Consider the following 18,614-nt stretch of genomic DNA (forward strand, 5'->3'; position numbering starts at 1 on the left):
ACAAAGAAAGTCGTTTTAGCCCATAATATCATAGTGTTGAATTTTTGCTTTGCAACAATCCCAGCAATTAAGAAACTTAACTCTGGCACCATTAGGAGCCTGTGAAATAAACAAACCCAGTACAGTCACAATTTTAAATAACAAAGTGAGATAGTGATGCAGTATACTTAGCAAAACATACCTATTTAGAAAAGCTGTAGTGACTTAAATTGCTTGAAAAAGTCACAATAGTTTCTTCCTAGAAACAAGCACAGGCATATATAGGCCTTTTGCTTTACTCCAGTTCTCTAAACATGTGGGTTAAGATAATCATTATTGGCTTAAGGAATTTATTGAAATGTTTTTAGAGAGTGCGGTGAGTTGCAGTGCATGCAATTTAGAAGTTTCTTGTAAGTTCTGAAAAAGCTTCTACTGTCACCTTATTCTAGCTAATTAGCTCTACTCCTCCTTAAATAACTACGAGTTTCCAATTACAGCCCAGTGAAAACATTTCCCCAACTACTCATTGTGAGTAAGTAGTTTTGTCGCCTAAACCAAATAAACTTCAAGTCCAAAGTGAAAGTGATGTCAAAGAGGAAAACCTCTATAAAGACAACAGAAGGTAACACATCCATGTACTACTGCATGTAGTAGACTGCCACTGGCTGTGACCACAGAGAGAATCTCTGCGGAGGCACAAATCTGCACAGAGACTAGCGCTGATCTTCTAGCTCTGACACAGCTGTAACTCTGGCTGTAGCCATGGCTGTGCTTTGCTTGTTACAATTCTTGGCGGGACGTGTTGCTCTTAATGGGTCCAACACCGATTCCACGCAGCCGTCGTGCGTGCACGTTTAGGACTACTCTGGTCTTTGGGGAAGACACGTATCACGGGACGTTCAAATGGTAGCAGTAGGACATTTCCGCAGCAGCGCAGCAACGGCTGAAGTCTGAACACCAACCGCACCCAGGCACAACATTCCCACAGTGACAGCCAGATTCCGAGCAACATCCAACCACAACATCACAAACCAGCAGAGGAGCTGCAGCTGTGCTCACAACCAGCAGCTGTACTGTCAGAGACTGGCCTTTTACGCGTCATGTAAAGTGTCACATCACCTCTTCTTTCTGAAGCAGTTTCCCAGATCTGGCAGCGTACTATAAATGAGCTGGACTGATAAAGCAGCGTGCGAGTCCGCTCAGAAAGAAAAAATTCAATATCAGAATCATCACTTTGACCATTTCTGGGCTCTGATGCTAGTCATGTCTAATTGTATCCTCTAATCTTACAGGTTAAAGGTATGCAGGAGGAGGCAATAATGAAAAAAAAACCCCACACAGTGTATGCAAACATCTCTCCCACACTAAACGAATTCTGTTGGATTTTTTGGCTTTGGCAATCTTTTCTCTCTGACTCAGTCTCACTTTTTAAAGAATGCACCAAATTAACTTCTTCTTTTTTCTATGTTTTCTTTTTTTGTATTTAGCTCAGAGCTCAGTCACACATTGTGTTACTTTGCTGATAATGAAAGTCATTATTGCATTAATCAGTCACAAATAGCTCCCTGGTAATTTTCATGTGTTTCAACAATTCTCGCACAGCTGTGTCACCAAATTGAATTTCCAAATGGTTTCAGGTTAATAACCGCGCTGCTGACCGACAACCACATTTGCGAGAGTGCTAAAGATGTCACGGGCGTGTTTCGTCTACCTTCAAATGATTTACACTTATTTGCACGTGGACAGTTGTGGAAACGCTCCCATTTTTGCGCGCGAATCGTCCTCATTTTTAACCTCAGTCAGTTGTTCGAGACATTAAAAGGCCTCTCATGCGACCAGCTGAGGGCATTCCGACTGCTTTCTAATGGCATTAAGACGCCACATGAGTTTGGGACGATTGAGACGATTCGGAGTAGAGTGGGGTGTCGTGATGGTGTGAAAACATTGAGGGAAAGTTCCTTCAAAGCCATGGCAGTGTCTGACAGGCTGGGTACAAGCTGCCAGGTCAAATATTGGTTGGAGCTCTGTGAAATCCCTCCGGGTTAAGAGCAGTCGTCATCATGGATAAGTCTCCTCGTCCTTACGTATTCCTGCAGCACACATATCTAATAATGCAGAGATTTTTGTTGTGGAAACCGTGTGACAAAACAGGGATCAAATTACTGATGTTTATCACAGCTATTGTTGCCGTATATGCAAAACAGCAACAGAAAAACATCAATCACAGTTTCTCTCTCACAGTCATACGAGGCAGGCGCAGCCCTGTTTATGACTATATGAGCAGAAATCTAATGGGACACAAATAGATTTCCTTTTATTGTTTAACCAGAGTTATTTTATAACGTGCAATATGCATAAAAAACATTCTTACTATATGAACGGATGACTCAACGGATGACTGTGAAAGTCTCCTTCAGCAGGGCAGATAATCAAGTCCAGAGGAGTAAAGTAAGTGCAAACCAGTATAAAGAAAATGAAGCCATTGTGAAAGACAGCAGGCAGTCCAGGACAGATGGATGTCGCTCGGCTGTGAAGAGGCCAGGCAGCCATTTGCTGTCAGATGCTCCCTGTCAAAAACTGGGCAGAGAAGATTTTAGTTTGGATCTTTTCTTCCCTGACAGAGTGTATTCAAACAGAGAAAATGGATTTCACATGAGCAATGACAACCATAGAGCAATAACTGACAGTGGCATCTCATTGCCGCTATGGCTCTGACAAGAGGAACAACTGCTGCCACCACCCAGTGGTCAAATGTCAGCTGGTTTAATGACACAGTTCGCTTGGTTAATAATCTTACATGGTATTTTGAGAGTTTCTTTAACTGGGGAGGGAAACGGGGTTTATCTGAGCAATCTTTCTGCATGAAATCCTGAGTGTATAGCTCCTTATTTGTTTACTAAATACCTTAGAAATGATCTGAAAGTTCCATAAAGGATTTTACATTTAGTTGTCTTATGGAAAGCTGATGTGAAAAACCTTGCTGCAAGTGAATTTATAGATCATGACGCTCTATTTTTCAGTCTCTTTCCCAAAAGTAATGGAGGCTATTATAAACAGAGTTTTAGAAATTTTGCAAGAGGGAACATAGGCTACTTTTTTAATGTTGTTAGAACACTGTCAACATAAAACCATCCACTTTTTGATTATTGAGCTTCTAATAAATACCCACAAAAGATCTTGTTTCCCATCTGAAACAGTATTCTTCACAAGCACTTGATACTATAGAGAAACACTGAATAAAAAGAAAAGTGTTAGTGGCTTTAACCGTGTATTCAATAACTACTGAAAAGACTTTAAAGGGTTAATAATAATAATAATAATAATAATAATAACTTTATTTATAAAGCGCTTTCAAACAAAGTGCTGTACAACTATTTAAAACTAAAAAGATAAAAAAAATAATAAAAGCGATACATAGCAATACAGGTAAAAGACACAATGCAAGTTAAAAACAGTAAAAATGTAAAAACTAAAAGCCATAGAATTAAGACTTCTAAGATAAGGTGAACAAATGTGTCTTCAGCTTAGTTTTAAAAACCTCCACAGAGCATGCCTGCCTAACATCTTGAGGGAGGTTGTTCCACAGAAACGGGGCACGAAAAGAAAAAGCACGCTCTCCAATTGTCTTTTTTCTGGCTCTAGGGACCTTTAGAAGGCCAGAGTCCCGAGATCGGAGAGCACGGGATGGAACGTAAAGATGTAAAAGGTCGGAGAGGTATGAAGGTGCCAGTCCGTTTAAAGCCTTGTAGGTGAGCAGCAGGACCTTAAAATCTGCTCGAACCTGACAAGGTAGCCAATGCAGAGATCTCAGAACAGGGGTAATGTGCTCAAATTTCCCAGTTCTTGTTAAAATGCAAGCAGCTGCATTTTGCACCATCTGTAGACCTCTAAAACTTTTCTTTGGTAGCCCAGAAAGAAGAGCATTACAATAATCAATACGTGAGGACACAAATGCATGGACAAGAATCTCTGCAGTATCGCTTGACAAAACTTGTCTGATTCTGGCGATGTTCCTCAAATGATAAAAGGCGGTCTTTGTTATCTCTTTTACATGAGACTCGAAAGAGAGCACCATGTCAAACCACACGCCCAAGTTTTTTACCTTGTCCCTACAAGGCTTTGATTTGGATGAAAAAACTCTGTTTGACTTCATTTCTCTAAAACTGTAATTTTTTAACTTTTTAAATATTGGCTGATAAAAGTAATGCAGATACGTGATATTGCTGAAAATCCAAAGGTAAAAATGTTGTACTTACACAAAAAGTCTGTAAAAATTACATATCTCATTATCAGCATTAAAAAAATTTTTAGGACACATCAGAGCTGAGTGTTTTAATCGAGCCCTGATAGTGCCAGCTCAAGTCAAGAAGCCACAAAACATCAGATTTTTCTTTCTCCGAGGTCCTTAAATATTCACAGGGGTTTTTGAATCAGTGTGTCAAAACCAAAATGGAAAAATGGAAAATGCTCAGCTCTTGGTGGCACTGGATAAAGGACGCTTTGGTCACCAAAATCCCTCTTTTCAGACTTGTGATAAACACTGAAACGCCATGGTAACCTGGCGAGCAGTAACACAGACATGTTGAATAGACCAGTCCTGCATGGACGGGCAGAATAAAGAAGAGGCGGACACACGAGGGACTGACAGCTAGCAGCACTGTCGTATACTCCTCCAGGCTGACCTGTCCTTGTTGCCACATTCATTCAGGACACACTCTGCTGTGTCACTTCCTTGGTGTCTGGACTACTTTTGTTATTCAAGCTTTTGTACATCAAGAAATAACATTATGTACCTTCGAATCATCTCTCCTTCCTGCACTCTCATTTGTGCCAACAGCTATAGTATGTCTATGCCAGCGATGGGAACAAAAGGCCTCTGTAGAGTCTGAGTGGAAGATCCTGAAGAGCCTTTTAGATTTCAGTTAGTTACTACTTCTTTTTTTTTTTAAACTCTTCATACAATATGATACCCTCAAGTTAATACTGAGAATTAATCGACATGTTAACATATTCATATTGTAATAGCCTACAAGGCACCTCCTATTAGTTGTTGTACAAGGGCACAACCATAAAATCTTTGAATATGTAAAGATGATGATGTTTCACTTACTTAAAGGTCTTGCTCTTTGTTTTTAAACTTTGCATAGCACTTTATACTGTTTAATCCCCCTGTTTCCAAAAATGTTGGAATACTATTACATGCAAATGTAATGATTTACATATCATTAAATCCCTATCATAAACTGAAAACATGTTAAATGTAAATGAAATTTAAAAACAAACTAAACAAAAAACTAAAAAACTCCTATATGTTCATTTTATGTTTAAAAATGGTAAATGGCCTGCATTTGAATAGTGCTTTACTTAGTCCCCAAGGACCCCAAAGCGCTTTACACTACATTCAGTCATTCACCCACTCACACACTGGTGATGGCAAGCTACATTGTAGCCACAGCTGCCCTGGGGCGCACTGACAGAGGTGAGGCTGCCGGACACTGGCGCCACTGGGCCCTCTGACCACCACCAAACAAGTGGTTAGTATCTTGCCAATTTTCGCTGCCACTACTTGCCACTAATGCCACTGGCATTAGTGGCAAGTAGTGTTGAACTCCAGGCCTCGAGGCCAGTGTCCTGCAGGTTTTAGATGTGTCCTTGATCCATCACAGCTGATTTAAATGGCTAAATGACCTCCTCAACGTGTCTTGAAGTTCTCCAGAAACCTGGTAATGAACTAATCATTTGATTCAGGTGTGTTGACCCAGGATGAGATCTTTTTTTTTTTTTTTTTTTTTTTTTTTTTCTAAATGACATCAGAAACAGCAGTATGCGACATTACGTGATGGCAGAGCTTCAGTTCATCCTTTGTCTTTTTTTTTTTTTTTTTTTTAATAAATAGGACAGGGGGAATGAATGAGAGAGAGAGGGGGAGAGAAAGAAAGAAAACCAAAGGGGAGAAGAGACGGTGAGAAGGGGGGGGAAGAGAGAGAAAAAAAAAAAACTCCTGGGTCACCTGTATGGAGAAAAAAAAAACAAAACAAAACAAACAAACAAAAACAAACAGAGGAGACAGCAAACAACAAAGAGCAACATAATAATAGAGAAAACAAAGCACCATCACAATAAACTAGCTAGTCATAGATATCAGTATTTACTAAGTAATAAACGATATTGTGCAGCACGCAAGATAGACAGCGCACAGTGTGCTTTGAGGCAGCAGCCAAGAAAGCTTTAGTCCGCGTCTGTGAATACCCATGTGTGCATACCTGTGTGGATCAGCATGCTTGCATTCCAAAGGTTTCTCCATGTAATGATCTGCTAGGGAGTGTGGGGGGGCCACACTCCCTGCAGATCTAAAACCTGCAGCAGATCTAAAACCTGCAGGACAGCGGCCCTCGAGGGGTGGAGTTCGACACCCCTGCTCTAGGGTAAAGAGGGAAAGGACCACGGAGCTTTGATCGCTGTATGGGTCAAAAGGCAGAGCACAGGGATGGGGAACTTGCATATATGCAATAACACTGTTCTTGCCTAATGATGTATATACATGTTTTGGAGCAACAGCAAGCATCAGTGCTTTGCAGTAAAGGAGTCCTAGTGCTAAACTGGCCAGCATATAGTCCAGACCTGTCACCCACTGAAAACATCATAGGGTTATAAAATAAATACAGAGGAGCCCGAGTTTCTGAGCAGCTGAAATCCTTTACCATGTAAGGATGGGACTAAAGTATTTTCCTACAGGAGCTGGTCTCATTAGTCTGCTTAAAGAAGGCAGTTCCAAAAAGAAAGAAAAAAGAGCTAATGAAACAAAATAGGAAACATGCTCCTAACTTTCTGAAACATGCTACTGGCATCAAACAAATTGAGTGTGTTTATATTCATTTACATAGTGTCCCAACATTTTGGAAACGAGGTTGTAAAAATCAGCAGGGGAAAGCAAGTCATCTTGTTATTTGTCTCCAAATGGTGCAAAACCCAGAAAAATGGCATAAAGTTCAGAAATAACCTCACAGTTGAAAATTGTGGCCAGATGGCACATTCTTTGGAATCTGGAGAGGACAAAAACGGGACCAGCTAGAGTCATAGCCAAACAAATCTTTCCTATAAACAAGCTTTGAGCTTTGATAATTTTGTGATTTAATTACATGAAGCTCACGTTCTTGTTATACAGGCCTGCTATAAGTCAGATTTGAATAAGACTGGGAGGAGATGACGCACACACCTCCTTAACATGTTGCTCTGGTCCGAGAAGACGGTTTGGCGAAATTTAGTGACGAGCCAAACAGAAGCGGCAGCAGACTGTGGGGACAGTTCGGGTCATCCATCAAACTGTCTCTGAAGAGACTGTAACTGCTTTCACACTCTTCACTTTATGCATTATGCTGCCTACAAGCAGCAAAATACACAGCCATTATGTAGAGTAAACATCTAGAATGAATGTATTAAATGTGTGTTCAAACAAGCGAGCTATTTGGATTTATCTACTGATAAATCAGATCGGATGGATAAAGATGGTGAGCTGAGGCGGTTCCCTGAATCCCAGAATGCAGCTCTGCCTTTTTGTTTTTCTGCTTTTACTCTGAACAGAAGGGTGTACAAAAAACACACCTCATCCAGTGATCCTTGACATCAAAATTGCTCCTGAATAACTATTCACACACCACCTCTGGTGCCTTTCCTCCCACTGTGATATATTTAAGCTCACGGTTAGTAACCAAATGCTGAATAGTGCTTAAGAAAGGAAAGACAAACCCACTAAACACAAAAATAAATAAACCTGCGTTTAGATCTGCCACTTGGCTGACTCAAATCTTTGCAACAGGCAGCTTTGGCGCTTCTCCGTGTGACTTTAATGGACAACGTCAGCCGCTCCTTTTCAATAGTTGCTGCAGGCTGTGGCACATCAACATGAGACCATGTAATTATTCCTCACAGGGAGAAAAAAAGTACTCAATCATATGCTCAGATAGCATCACGTGACACACTTGACGTACACGACTTATACTTCCTGCAGAGCTTGCATGATAACATATCCAAAATTTCAGAGCCCTATGATTTGCACGACAGTTCTTTACTGAGAGGTTGTATATCATGCCCGAGCGCTTCATCGACAGGATGAAATGTCATGTATTAATTCATGGCTCATACATTAACTGCAGCATTTCCCCTTCATGTGTTTCTCAAAATGTTGCAGTATAAATATTCGAATCAGTGTCCCGAACCATCATGTTTTTTTTTAAGTGTGTCCTCGGGTGTCAGGTTGTTTTATGCTGGTGAAGTCTGTGGAGCGCATTATCTGATATTCTTTCCATTCATAAGACAGCCAAGCCACACAAAGGAAAAGTGAATCACTAGCTCTGTCGGGCAAGAATATGGAATAAATGCACTTGCTGTGATGTTCTGTGTCTTCCTAATGTACAGATTTGCCTCACAATAAAGTCTGTGTTTCTTGTTGTGTCATGCGTAGCTACTGTTCACTCAAAGAAAAGCAAGAAAATCAGCGGGACGTGTTTGTTACAGTATTAGCAAAATCTAAGAGATAAATTTGAGAAAATAAAAAAAACAGAGAAGAAATGCAGCGCAGTTGTTCTGAAACTCTGAATAAAATATTACATATGTTCTTTCAATTAAGACGTCCAACAACTCAATGACAAAACAGAGTGATCCAAACAGGCTCCTCTGTTTCTTTTCTCTGGATCTTCCTGCAGGGAATTTTGGAAAGCGTAGGAGGGTTTTGTTTTTTGGGTTTGGATGACTGCTATGATTGAGGCTTTGTGAGCTGATGAAATTACAATAATGCACCGTGTTTTTTTTTAAAAAAAAGCACGTCCTTTGTAAGGCTCATCCTCCAAACAGAGGAGTACATTACCAGCTTCGGTTTGATGTCTTGAGGATTTGCCTTGTGGGAGAAGTGATTTTGCTGCAACGAAGAATGCAGCATGTGGCAGATGTGATTGGCTGGTCAAAAGCATCTTTTTCAAAGAATGTGGAAAATATACAATATATGTGTGCAGGCGTATTTTCTTCTTCTTTTTTTCTACATCACACTGAGTCAGCTCCCTTCAGGAGCGCGTCACAAGGCATTAGGAGCTAAATTATAAAATTTACACAATTAATTGGTGGAAACGGGGGAGCTATTAAGTCGGGCACCCTGTGAGCAATTAGATCAAAGTTGTCATGTGCCACCAAAAGCTACAGCGTTCACAGCATGCGTATGCTATATCAAGGTCATATGTAAGGCTTTGTAATTCCCCTTCCAGGTATCCTCTGATCTGCATGTCGAGGTAAGTGCGGATAAAGAGCTACGAGCAGGTGGCAATGATACATTTTTTTAATATTATATCTCACAGCCTGTGTCTGAGACCGCTGTTTGAAGCACATTGTTAACAGTGTCATCATTTCATCAGGCATCTAGCTTAGAGTGTCAGGCTCTCAGAAGTTTGATGATTTAATGTGTATTATCAGTTTGAATCCAAAAATCACATGACTGGTCAGTATGCCTCTGTTGCAGAAGAAAACAACAGATGTTGAAATTCAGTGAACACAACCTGTTATTTGCCAGACTTTACTGTGTTGCCAGCATGACCTGACAAACACATGGTGTATTTTAGGGTTTAATGTCACTAAAATTTGTTAAATTAAACATTTTTTTCTCCCTTGTATTTTCAGTCAGTATTTTCAAACACTGATTAAAAAAAAAGGCACAAAGATCTTCAAATGTTAATCTTCTAAAATGATTGGTTTGCTATTTGGGAAGCACGTTGTAGTGGAAAGCATAGACTTAAATTACGGAAATCAGAGCAGGAAATCATTCTTTATTTGGGGTGTAGAAGAAGAAGAGTCAAACAGCCAAACAAAGTCCAAAAATCCAAATGTAGGTGGGACACATCCAAGCAGGCAAGCACTCAGTATGACACAACAGAGAATGCAAGGAGGCAGAGGGTTTAAATATAAGGAGGAGATGAGGGCAGGGTGGAAACACCCGATGAGCTACACACAGCTGAACTAAATCTGATAACAACATAGAAAAGGTAACTTAGAACAAAATCAAACCAAATAACCTAAAGAACATGACTAACTGAAGACAAGAACAAAGCTAAGAACACCAGGCCAAAACCCACGACTGTGACAGCTGCCTAATTAGAAGACAGAAGTTGATGCCACTCTCATGTCCATCTGCTAAATAAGAGGAAGCCTATTTGCTTTGCTTTGCTTAGCTATAGACAAAGATGTTAAACACAGAAACTGTCATCCTGGCTTTGTCTACAAGTTAAAAGAAAACACTTAATGCTTGGAAAAATATTAAAAAATAAGTATTCTTTGTAGTGGTGGTTATGGCAATTTACAGTTAGTTTCTATGAGCCGTTTGGGATCCTCACAGCGACAACGATAAATCTGGGAAAGAAAACAAAAAACTATATTTCCCAGTCAGTTAGACCATTGCATTTTCTTTCTTTTCTTTAAGTAGAGTACCTAAAGTACTGGGAAGTCCAGTACGACATATTTATCTTCACGTGAGCAGTATTCTATAAAATTTACATAGGCCATGATATACCTGTAACCTAAAGCACTGAGGAAGGAAATAATGTTACAGTAAATGTCTTTGTCGTGATTTAAGAGGAGAGCTGCCAGATAACTAATCATTTTGTAAGAATCTTCAAAATCCCCAAAGTGCTCTGGATCTACAATAATCCTGCACCACTAACTACCCTCGACACACACACACACCCTCCCCCAGTTGCACTTTTTTATTGCTATGATCATGCTTGTTGGCCCCAGTTATATCAACCGTCATATACTACCTCAGTCTGCCGTAAGCTATTTCCCTGCAGCCCTGTGATTTAACTGTGGGTTAAACATTTATTTAGCCGAAAAGGTTATAGAGGAATTTACATTATTCATCCACTTTAAGATTAAGAGTACATTAAACTATATAACTCTTCCAGCCCCTGCTCTCGGAAACGGTTCAGAATATTAAATCCCAGTCCATTTTCCAAGACATAACCTTTACATGAATTTTATTGTTATGACTGGCGAAAATACTTCTACTAAAGCCATGATTCATTAGGAATTTGTGTCCCTTAAATATCTTCCAAATAAAGAAGTGTTTCAGGTTTGATTCTTGGTGGAAGACATGGTGGGGAAAAATAGAAAAACCTTACAAATGACAGAAAAAAAGCCTATAGAAGCTAAGAAATAAAATTTTCATTAGCTTTATCTGCGTTTGAGTGCATCTCTCACTAATATTTTACTGTCAGCAGCTTCCCATTTGTATCACGAGCAGTCCACACACCTGAGGACATTATCTAACTTGGTTTAAAATGGTTCATTTACTTCTTTAAAAAAAAGAAATGTATACCAAGAAAGGGGATGGTTAGTCACCTCACGGTTCAGGCCATTAAAGCCAAAAGTTTCACATATCAGTAAACCAGCAACTTTCCTGGCTTCTGCTTCACTCTGTAAATGTAATCTGTTATCCGATGCAGGCAAAGAAGCGATTCCCTCAACAGTGGGCACTCATATCAGACGAGTTCCTGTTGGGAAATCTGGAGCGATGTATAAAAATTTCCATCTATGACGTAAAGTGTCAATATAGCTGGCTGGGAATGTTGGTGAGCCCTTGATGAAAGTGGAGGAGCACCGCAGGGTATCTGAACATCAAAGGGAGGCAGGAACATCCCATCATTGTACCCGGGCATGCACCTCTGCAAACTGATTTTCTTTACCAGTCACAGGCCCACGCCCCAAGACTACCAATGCCTCATATCATAATCAGGACAGAGAAATCAGCTTGCTGCACTAACTTGCAAAGTCTTCAGATCTTAATTGTGCATTTATAAGCATGGCGTGGTACAAACTGCAGCAGAAAGCTGACACTGCGAATGCTGTTCTAAGAACAAACAGAAGAGTCACGTCAGTGTTTATAAGGTCTTCACACGCACACCTAGCAAACACCATGAGTCTTTCTGACATCCTCGACTATGCACGGCTTACTTTACATCATCACCCCTATGGCAAAGCCTGCTTGATGATGCTTCAGTGGAACTTCAATGTAAAATCCTTCTGGCAAATATTTCTAATCCATACACAAATCCCAGGCTTAAATATTAAAGTGCATGCTTAACCTCGGGATGAAATCAAACCAATTCATGTCACTCATGTGCTTGCGGGTTGATTGTTATGAGGCTTCTTCATACATTCCTTATCGAGTATTCTGTGATCTCTGCCTCGCTCCCTTGCTGATCACCTCTACTGTGATACCACAGTTATCTCCTCTCTTCCCAGTAGTATCAGTATCAGTAGGACACTAATGAATTTCTCCTTCGTATAGTTTGTTTTGTTATTGTAATTTGTTCAATTTGTCTTCCTTAAAAGACTTCACAGACACTATTTTCCGCTGTTTTCTAGAAATGTAGTCTTGTTGACAAATGCACACACTTTTTCATGCATGGTAAATTGAGTTCTTTGTAGGGGAACAGGGTTTGTTTCTCTCAAATGCCTCAATTTTCACATGCATTTTGTAGAACTTGCGCTCTCTCTATTGTGCATAAATGGTCAATCATCCAAATTGCTGAAATCCAAAGAATTGTGAAAAAAAATTAAAAATAAATAAAGAACAAAGAACACCTGTTATACATTTTGTATGCAAAGCCAAGTACACTGAAATGCATTTTCATTTTTGTGCCCATTCCAGAGGAAATTTGTAAGAAGCAACACACAAAAAAGATTTGGATCAGTAGAGACAAAGAGACCTTTAAAATCCAGCAGGTTTTTTTCATTTTTTTATTTTAAGCACTGTTTGAAAGTGTAAGACTGCATTTATTGATCACACTGACACATGGCAGACTTCAAAGCTCTAGAGCACAGGTGTCAAACTCCAGGCCTCGAGGCCGGTGTCCTGCGGGTTTTAGATGTGTCCTTGATACATCACAGCTGACCTCCTCAACATATCTTGAAGTTCTCCAGAGGCCTGGTAATGAACTAATCATGTGATTCATGTGTGTTGACCCAGGGTGAGATCTAAAACCTGCAGGACAGCGGCCATCAAGGCCTGGAGTTCGACACCCCTGATCTATCTACTCTATGTAGTCCTCAAATTAAGTACACCCAATGATTCAACAGCACGTAGAACCACGTAACTGTTTTCTGTACGACTTTATCAGTCGCTCACATCACTGTGAAGGAATTTTGTCCGAAGTTTCTTTATAATGCTGCCTCCGTTCTCAGTTTCTCTCATAGTATTTCGACTGGGCTGAGGTCTGAACTTTGACTGAGGCACTGAAACACCTTCATTCTTTTCTTTTTCTCTTGGAGATTTGTTGTTGTGCTTGAGATCATTGTTCTGTTGTATGACCTCGTTTCACCAAGCTTCACATTTGACTGTACAATACTTTGATATACAGAGGAGTTCATGGCTGACTCAATGACTGCAAGCTGCTCAGGTCCTGTGGCTGCAAAACAAGCCCAAGACAACGTCTTGATGATATGGTGTTTGCTTTTCATCAATGGTGCTTAGCATTATCGCCAAACATCTCTGCTGTGGTCTCATCAGTCAAAGAAACATTATTCTAGGAGTCCTGTTCGTTCAGAGGCAACCTCACAAATCTAAGCTCTCATGCCATGTTAAGAGAGAAGAGGCTGTCTCCTAAACAAACTTCAACACAAGCCATACTTCAGTTTATTTCCAATTCTACTGTCATGAACTTTGAAATTTAACACAGTAACTGAAGCAGGTGGGGTTTGAGATCTAGCTCTTGGGTGTTTTGCAGTTTTTCTGAGCATTGCATGGTCTGATGAAAGATGAAATCCACTCCTGGCATTGTTTTAATACACAAACCTGAATGCTCCAGTCCAACAAATTACCAAAGTTTGCGCTTTTATAGAGGTGCTCACACTTCCAGGTAACCAATTCATCAAGTGTATTTGACTAGCAACACCTGGCTGTTACTTACCTCCTTACTTCCTATTGAATCAGGAAGTGTGCTTATTAAAACTTTCTTTACAAAGCAAATAAACTGCAGTTTAACAGAACCAAGCAAATCAGAAATAAGAATCATCAACACATGTTCATTATTTTATATTTTATATATAAATGAACGATTTATACATTGCTGATAAAGAAAAAATACAAATTTTTTTGATCTTACATGACATTTACATGTGAAATTTTACACAACATATTCAATAACTTACAAATGCTTTAATTGCATAAAAAATATATCTCTTTACAAAAGTTTTGTTATATGTACATGTTCTTATTCACAGGTTTTTGAACGGGATAACAACTGTGTGGTACATTTAAAAGCATTCTACTCTACTCCGGAGTCTCTGGGTGTAAGACTGACCGTATACTGTTTTGACCAGATGCATTTATTATTTTTTTTCATCCATAAGAAATGTGAAACTTGCAAAATATAGTACATATCGATAACACAAGACATCTTGCCAAAGAATGCCATCAAGTATCAAAACTGTATAAATGTACAAAATGGAATAGCAATGACAGGAGTCAACGTAGTGGTACAAAGTACTATAGCAGCAATTGCTATACTGGATCACTTTTTGCCAACATGCACAGTTATGAAACTATGAGCTGCTTTTTGATGCCTCGTCACAGATAAACCCTCTGACATCACTCTGCTAAATCATTGCAAACTGTGCAGATAAATTACACCAGTGTGCAGTTTTACTAATACAATATATGTAATGTCTTTCTTAAAAAACACATGCCCATACAGTATTCAAGGCACTGCAATGATGTAGAAATGTGATGACAGTGTCAAATTCTATACTTTTTTAAAAATATTTAAAACATAACTGGTCTTGGATGGGAGTTTAAAATGAATGGTGGTTCATGTTTAAGTGTGCAAATTCTTGTGTATACTGTACATTTGTTGGCAGAAGCTGATGGTTTCAAAAAAAAATTGTTTCAGTGTTAATAAAACAGGCCAAGGCCGTGTATTCATCAAGTGTCTTAGAGTAGGAGTATGAATAAAGAATATACTGACTAAGGCACGGTTTCCCAAAAGAATTGTAGAACACACACCGCTCTGAAAATTAGAGATGATGGGGTAGTTGCGCTTATTTTGTTTTTAAGAGTTACTCTAACATAAGGCTGTCAAAATATTGATTAACATAATAAAAGGCTCAGGCTGCCCACTCACATATCATTGCGGAATTTACTGACTTCCAGGCTTAAATGAACTTCTGGGAAACCTGGCCAGTTGTATGTTCTGTGCAGTGTAGTTATTCTTGACCTTGTTTTTTAAGAAAACCTGAACTAATTAGGCAAGCAACTCCTACTTTGAAATTCTTGATATATACAGGCTCAAGGCCAGGGGTTACTTCACTCCAGATTTGGCTCATTTGGGGCACAAAGTTTTTCTGAGAGGCAAAAACCATCAGTGGAAAACCTAGCTACCAGTTTAATAAGTCCCAAAATCACCGATTCACTGACAAGTACAGAACGGTTGGCCTTGTCAAACTGTGCGAACATTTCAGTCAAAAACAAATTCATTGCAAACATCAATAAATACTAATGCTAAATATATCTCTGGTGAAGAAAATGCACTCTGTTGTCGTCAGAAGCCTAAGCCTTGCCAGTGGCACTCGGAAAAGTGTGCTGCACCTCAGTAATTAAATCCCTGGCCATACATTTCCTCAGTAGGAGGTACCACCCAATTAAGAGGTATAATTGACCATATAACTTTGAACAGACTTCAGCATCGACGCTATTCAAAGAGAGCCTGTTTCTCTTCTACCACTTCATCTGCGCTTACACACCCCGCTGCTTGGAAAACAGAAAACAGATTAGATTGATCAACTCACAGTTGAGAGGCTCCTCACCTCCATGACAGAAAAATAATTCTCATCAGGATGATGTAAGACTAAGACGAAAGCAAACAAAACAGCGTAGATCGGGGCTGTTTTGTTTTTTTGTTTAGTTTTTTCTTTTTCTTTTTTGTTGTAACAGAAAACATTAAATTTTTCATTTGGTATTACGAAATAACCCCTCTATATTTATACTACAGAGTATAAAATACTCTATTTTATCTATATGCCGCAGGCTCTTTTATTTATAAAGCCAACACTCACAGAGTGCAAAAAAACACTTCTCTTCACCAGACTAGGGGAAAATCTGAATAGGTGCGGTACCTACTCGTCCTCACTCTTTCATCTTTTACTTTGTGTATACGATCGATCGCAACCACCTTAAAGTGTTGCTGAAAGTGTGCTTTATGTTTCTGAGCAATTCGGTGACTTTAGAAACTGGGAAATATATAAATATGTCTATATATAGTCACGTGAAACAAACCCGGAGAGGTCGTTTTCTCCGGTCCTTTTTCTGATACTCAATAGACATCAAACCATGGTGCAGATGGTGTTGAGATTGGGGTCAAAGCGGACAACTTTCCCCTCAGCAGCTTTCGTGTTCGTGTTATACATGGGATTCTCAAAAGTGGCCTGTCCATTGTTGTTCTCGTGGACAGAGCATCCTGTGTACTGCGCTTTATCTGTTTTCCTGGGGAGAAAAAAAAAAAAGGATGGAAGGGTGCATATTAGTTAGACATAGTAAGCCAATTATCTACCATCCTTCCAATCATATAAACACTTTTCCATTATCTTGGTCCGGACTGCTGTAGCTGGTAAATGAGACTGAATTGTAATTACTGTTGAAAAGAGCAGTCAGAGGTGCCCTGTGCCATTTCTCTGGTAGGTAACATAATGAGTGCAAAATTTGCATGAGTGCAAAATGTGCATGCTATGCTCTGAGAGCTATTCCGTTTAAATTAAGGGGAAATCCTTCCATCTGCACACAATACACACCCTGTGCATTACTTACACGTGTGAACATATAGCAAATTACGCTTTGTATGAAAGCCATTCTCATTAAAAAACCTAAAGCATGCTGCTGTGTAATACACTTTAGATGGTAATACGTTGACTAATATTGCATCAGGCTTTGGAGTCTCTCACAAGTAAGTTACTGTATTGAGTGAGGAACTTTACTGCGATAAAGCAGACTCTGGAAGTGGGCCGCTGTGTACCATCCACTACTGGCTGCAAATGTGAAGACATCTAGAAATATCTGGGAGTCTATAACTTTGACATCAAGTGTGTAGTAAATTACTAAAGCTCAACCTGGGAACACAGACTCTACATTCTTTCACATGTGGGAACCAAAGAGATGTCCACTACGGCAGCTAGTGTGGCAGAAACCAGGGTCCACTACGTACCGCTGCTTGTAGAGATAGAAACCGAGGCCTGCAAAGATGAGAGCAAAGAAAGGCACGAGGATGGCGACAGCGACAGAACTGCTGTTGGTGGAGCCGTTGGTTTCAGGGTCGGTGAGCGTAATGTTCTCTCTCACGCTCAAACCTGCGACATGGCAAACGCAACATTTAACCAGAGGAAATGAAAAACAGAGACTGTATGCAGGATATGCATTGGAAAAAAAAATGCAAAGAACAAAATAGAGAGACAAAAAACCAGAATGATACATATCTGTTGGTGGTAATGACGACGATGATGAAAATCATAAAGCTGGAGTTGGAGACACAGCAGCCAGATGATATCCATAATGATCATACTGATGATGATCACTGTGACTGCTATAATCTCCTGGAGACCATCATATGATGATGGCAGCGTTAATGTAGAGCACACACAAGTGAAGGGCAATGATGGTGGAGTGGATAATCTGCTGCTCGCTGTATGGTTGAGGTAAGAGGTGGCTGAAAGCAGGTACGAGGAGTAAGGCACTTTAAGTGTATGAATGCTGCCAGTATAATAGTATAACAGCCATATTATTCATATAGTATCTCAGGTAGTAGTTGAGTTTTTTTTAAATAATACTTTACATGAATGCCTTTAAAAGTGTCTTTGGTGCATGTGTGCTGGAGTTAAGTGTCCTTCTCCAACCTCTTCAGCTCAGATATCGAGACAAATTTAGCCTGTCACGAAGGAAAGTGACAAGCAACAACCCCCCGCTAAGGTTTAAATACCTGGGACTGAATTAGACTCTTGATTTTGAGGTGAAACATTTTCAAAAAACTTAAACAAGCTCTTAAGACTACCATGACCTGGATGACTGAGAACCTACACAGATATTCCACAGTAAAGTTTGAAAATTCATGCAAATTAATCATACACAACATGTTATTAAAAATGGAAAATGATTAGATGGATGTGTGACAGATGGCAATGAGGATTACTGTATTGGAAGGGGAAAAAAATGCATACCAAGTCGCTGTAGCCCAAACTGTCCGTAGTCTTTACTCTGTATGAAGCCTTGGAACACATAGCTACCGCCCTCAGGCTCAGCTGAAACCTGGCAGAAATGCATAACGGAGGTCTTGAAAAACAGTGCTTTGTTTCATCTGCACAAATAAAATCTGTGACACATCTGTTCTACGCGTCATCAAAAACCTCTGCTATACCGTATTTAGCACGACAGCCGACAGATTCTGTCGTGCTACATTCAAAAATAACACCCTTGTTTCTCCGAAACTCTTCTGCAGAAGCTGTGAGCTATGCTATCAATAGCTCGGCGGTGTGCAGCCTGTCAGTGGCTGTTATTAAGTGGACCTTGAAGTTTATTTTAGAAAAAGAACTTCAAATTTAACAACCAAAATGATTCT

The 18,614-nt window shown here is 39.7% G+C and overlaps 1 protein-coding gene across 10 annotated transcripts in view; it reads right to left on the reverse strand.

Moving 5' to 3' along the window:
• Nucleotides 1-14,074: 14,074 nt before the first annotated feature.
• The window catches only part of LOC308404971 (CUB and sushi domain-containing protein 3-like), a 251,895-nt gene continuing 247,355 nt past the window's right edge, over nt 14,075-18,614 (reverse strand). For 5 of the 10 annotated variants that reach the window (XM_080895304.1, XM_080895305.1, XM_080895302.1 and 2 more), the window contains 2 exons: nt 18,217-18,304; nt 17,216-17,708 (listed from right to left, as the gene is read on the reverse strand). In XM_080895304.1, the coding sequence (XP_080751430.1) occupies nt 17,347-17,708; nt 18,217-18,304 (450 nt within the window). In that variant the 3' untranslated portion in view covers nt 17,216-17,346. The other 5 variants (XM_080895307.1, XM_080895306.1, XR_013973240.1 and 2 more) reach the window with 4 other exon arrangements.

This window comes from Rhamphochromis sp. 'chilingali', assembly GCF_963969265.1.
Source record: "Rhamphochromis sp. 'chilingali' genome assembly, chromosome: 11".
Taxonomy (NCBI): domain Eukaryota; kingdom Metazoa; phylum Chordata; class Actinopteri; order Cichliformes; family Cichlidae; genus Rhamphochromis; species Rhamphochromis sp. 'chilingali'.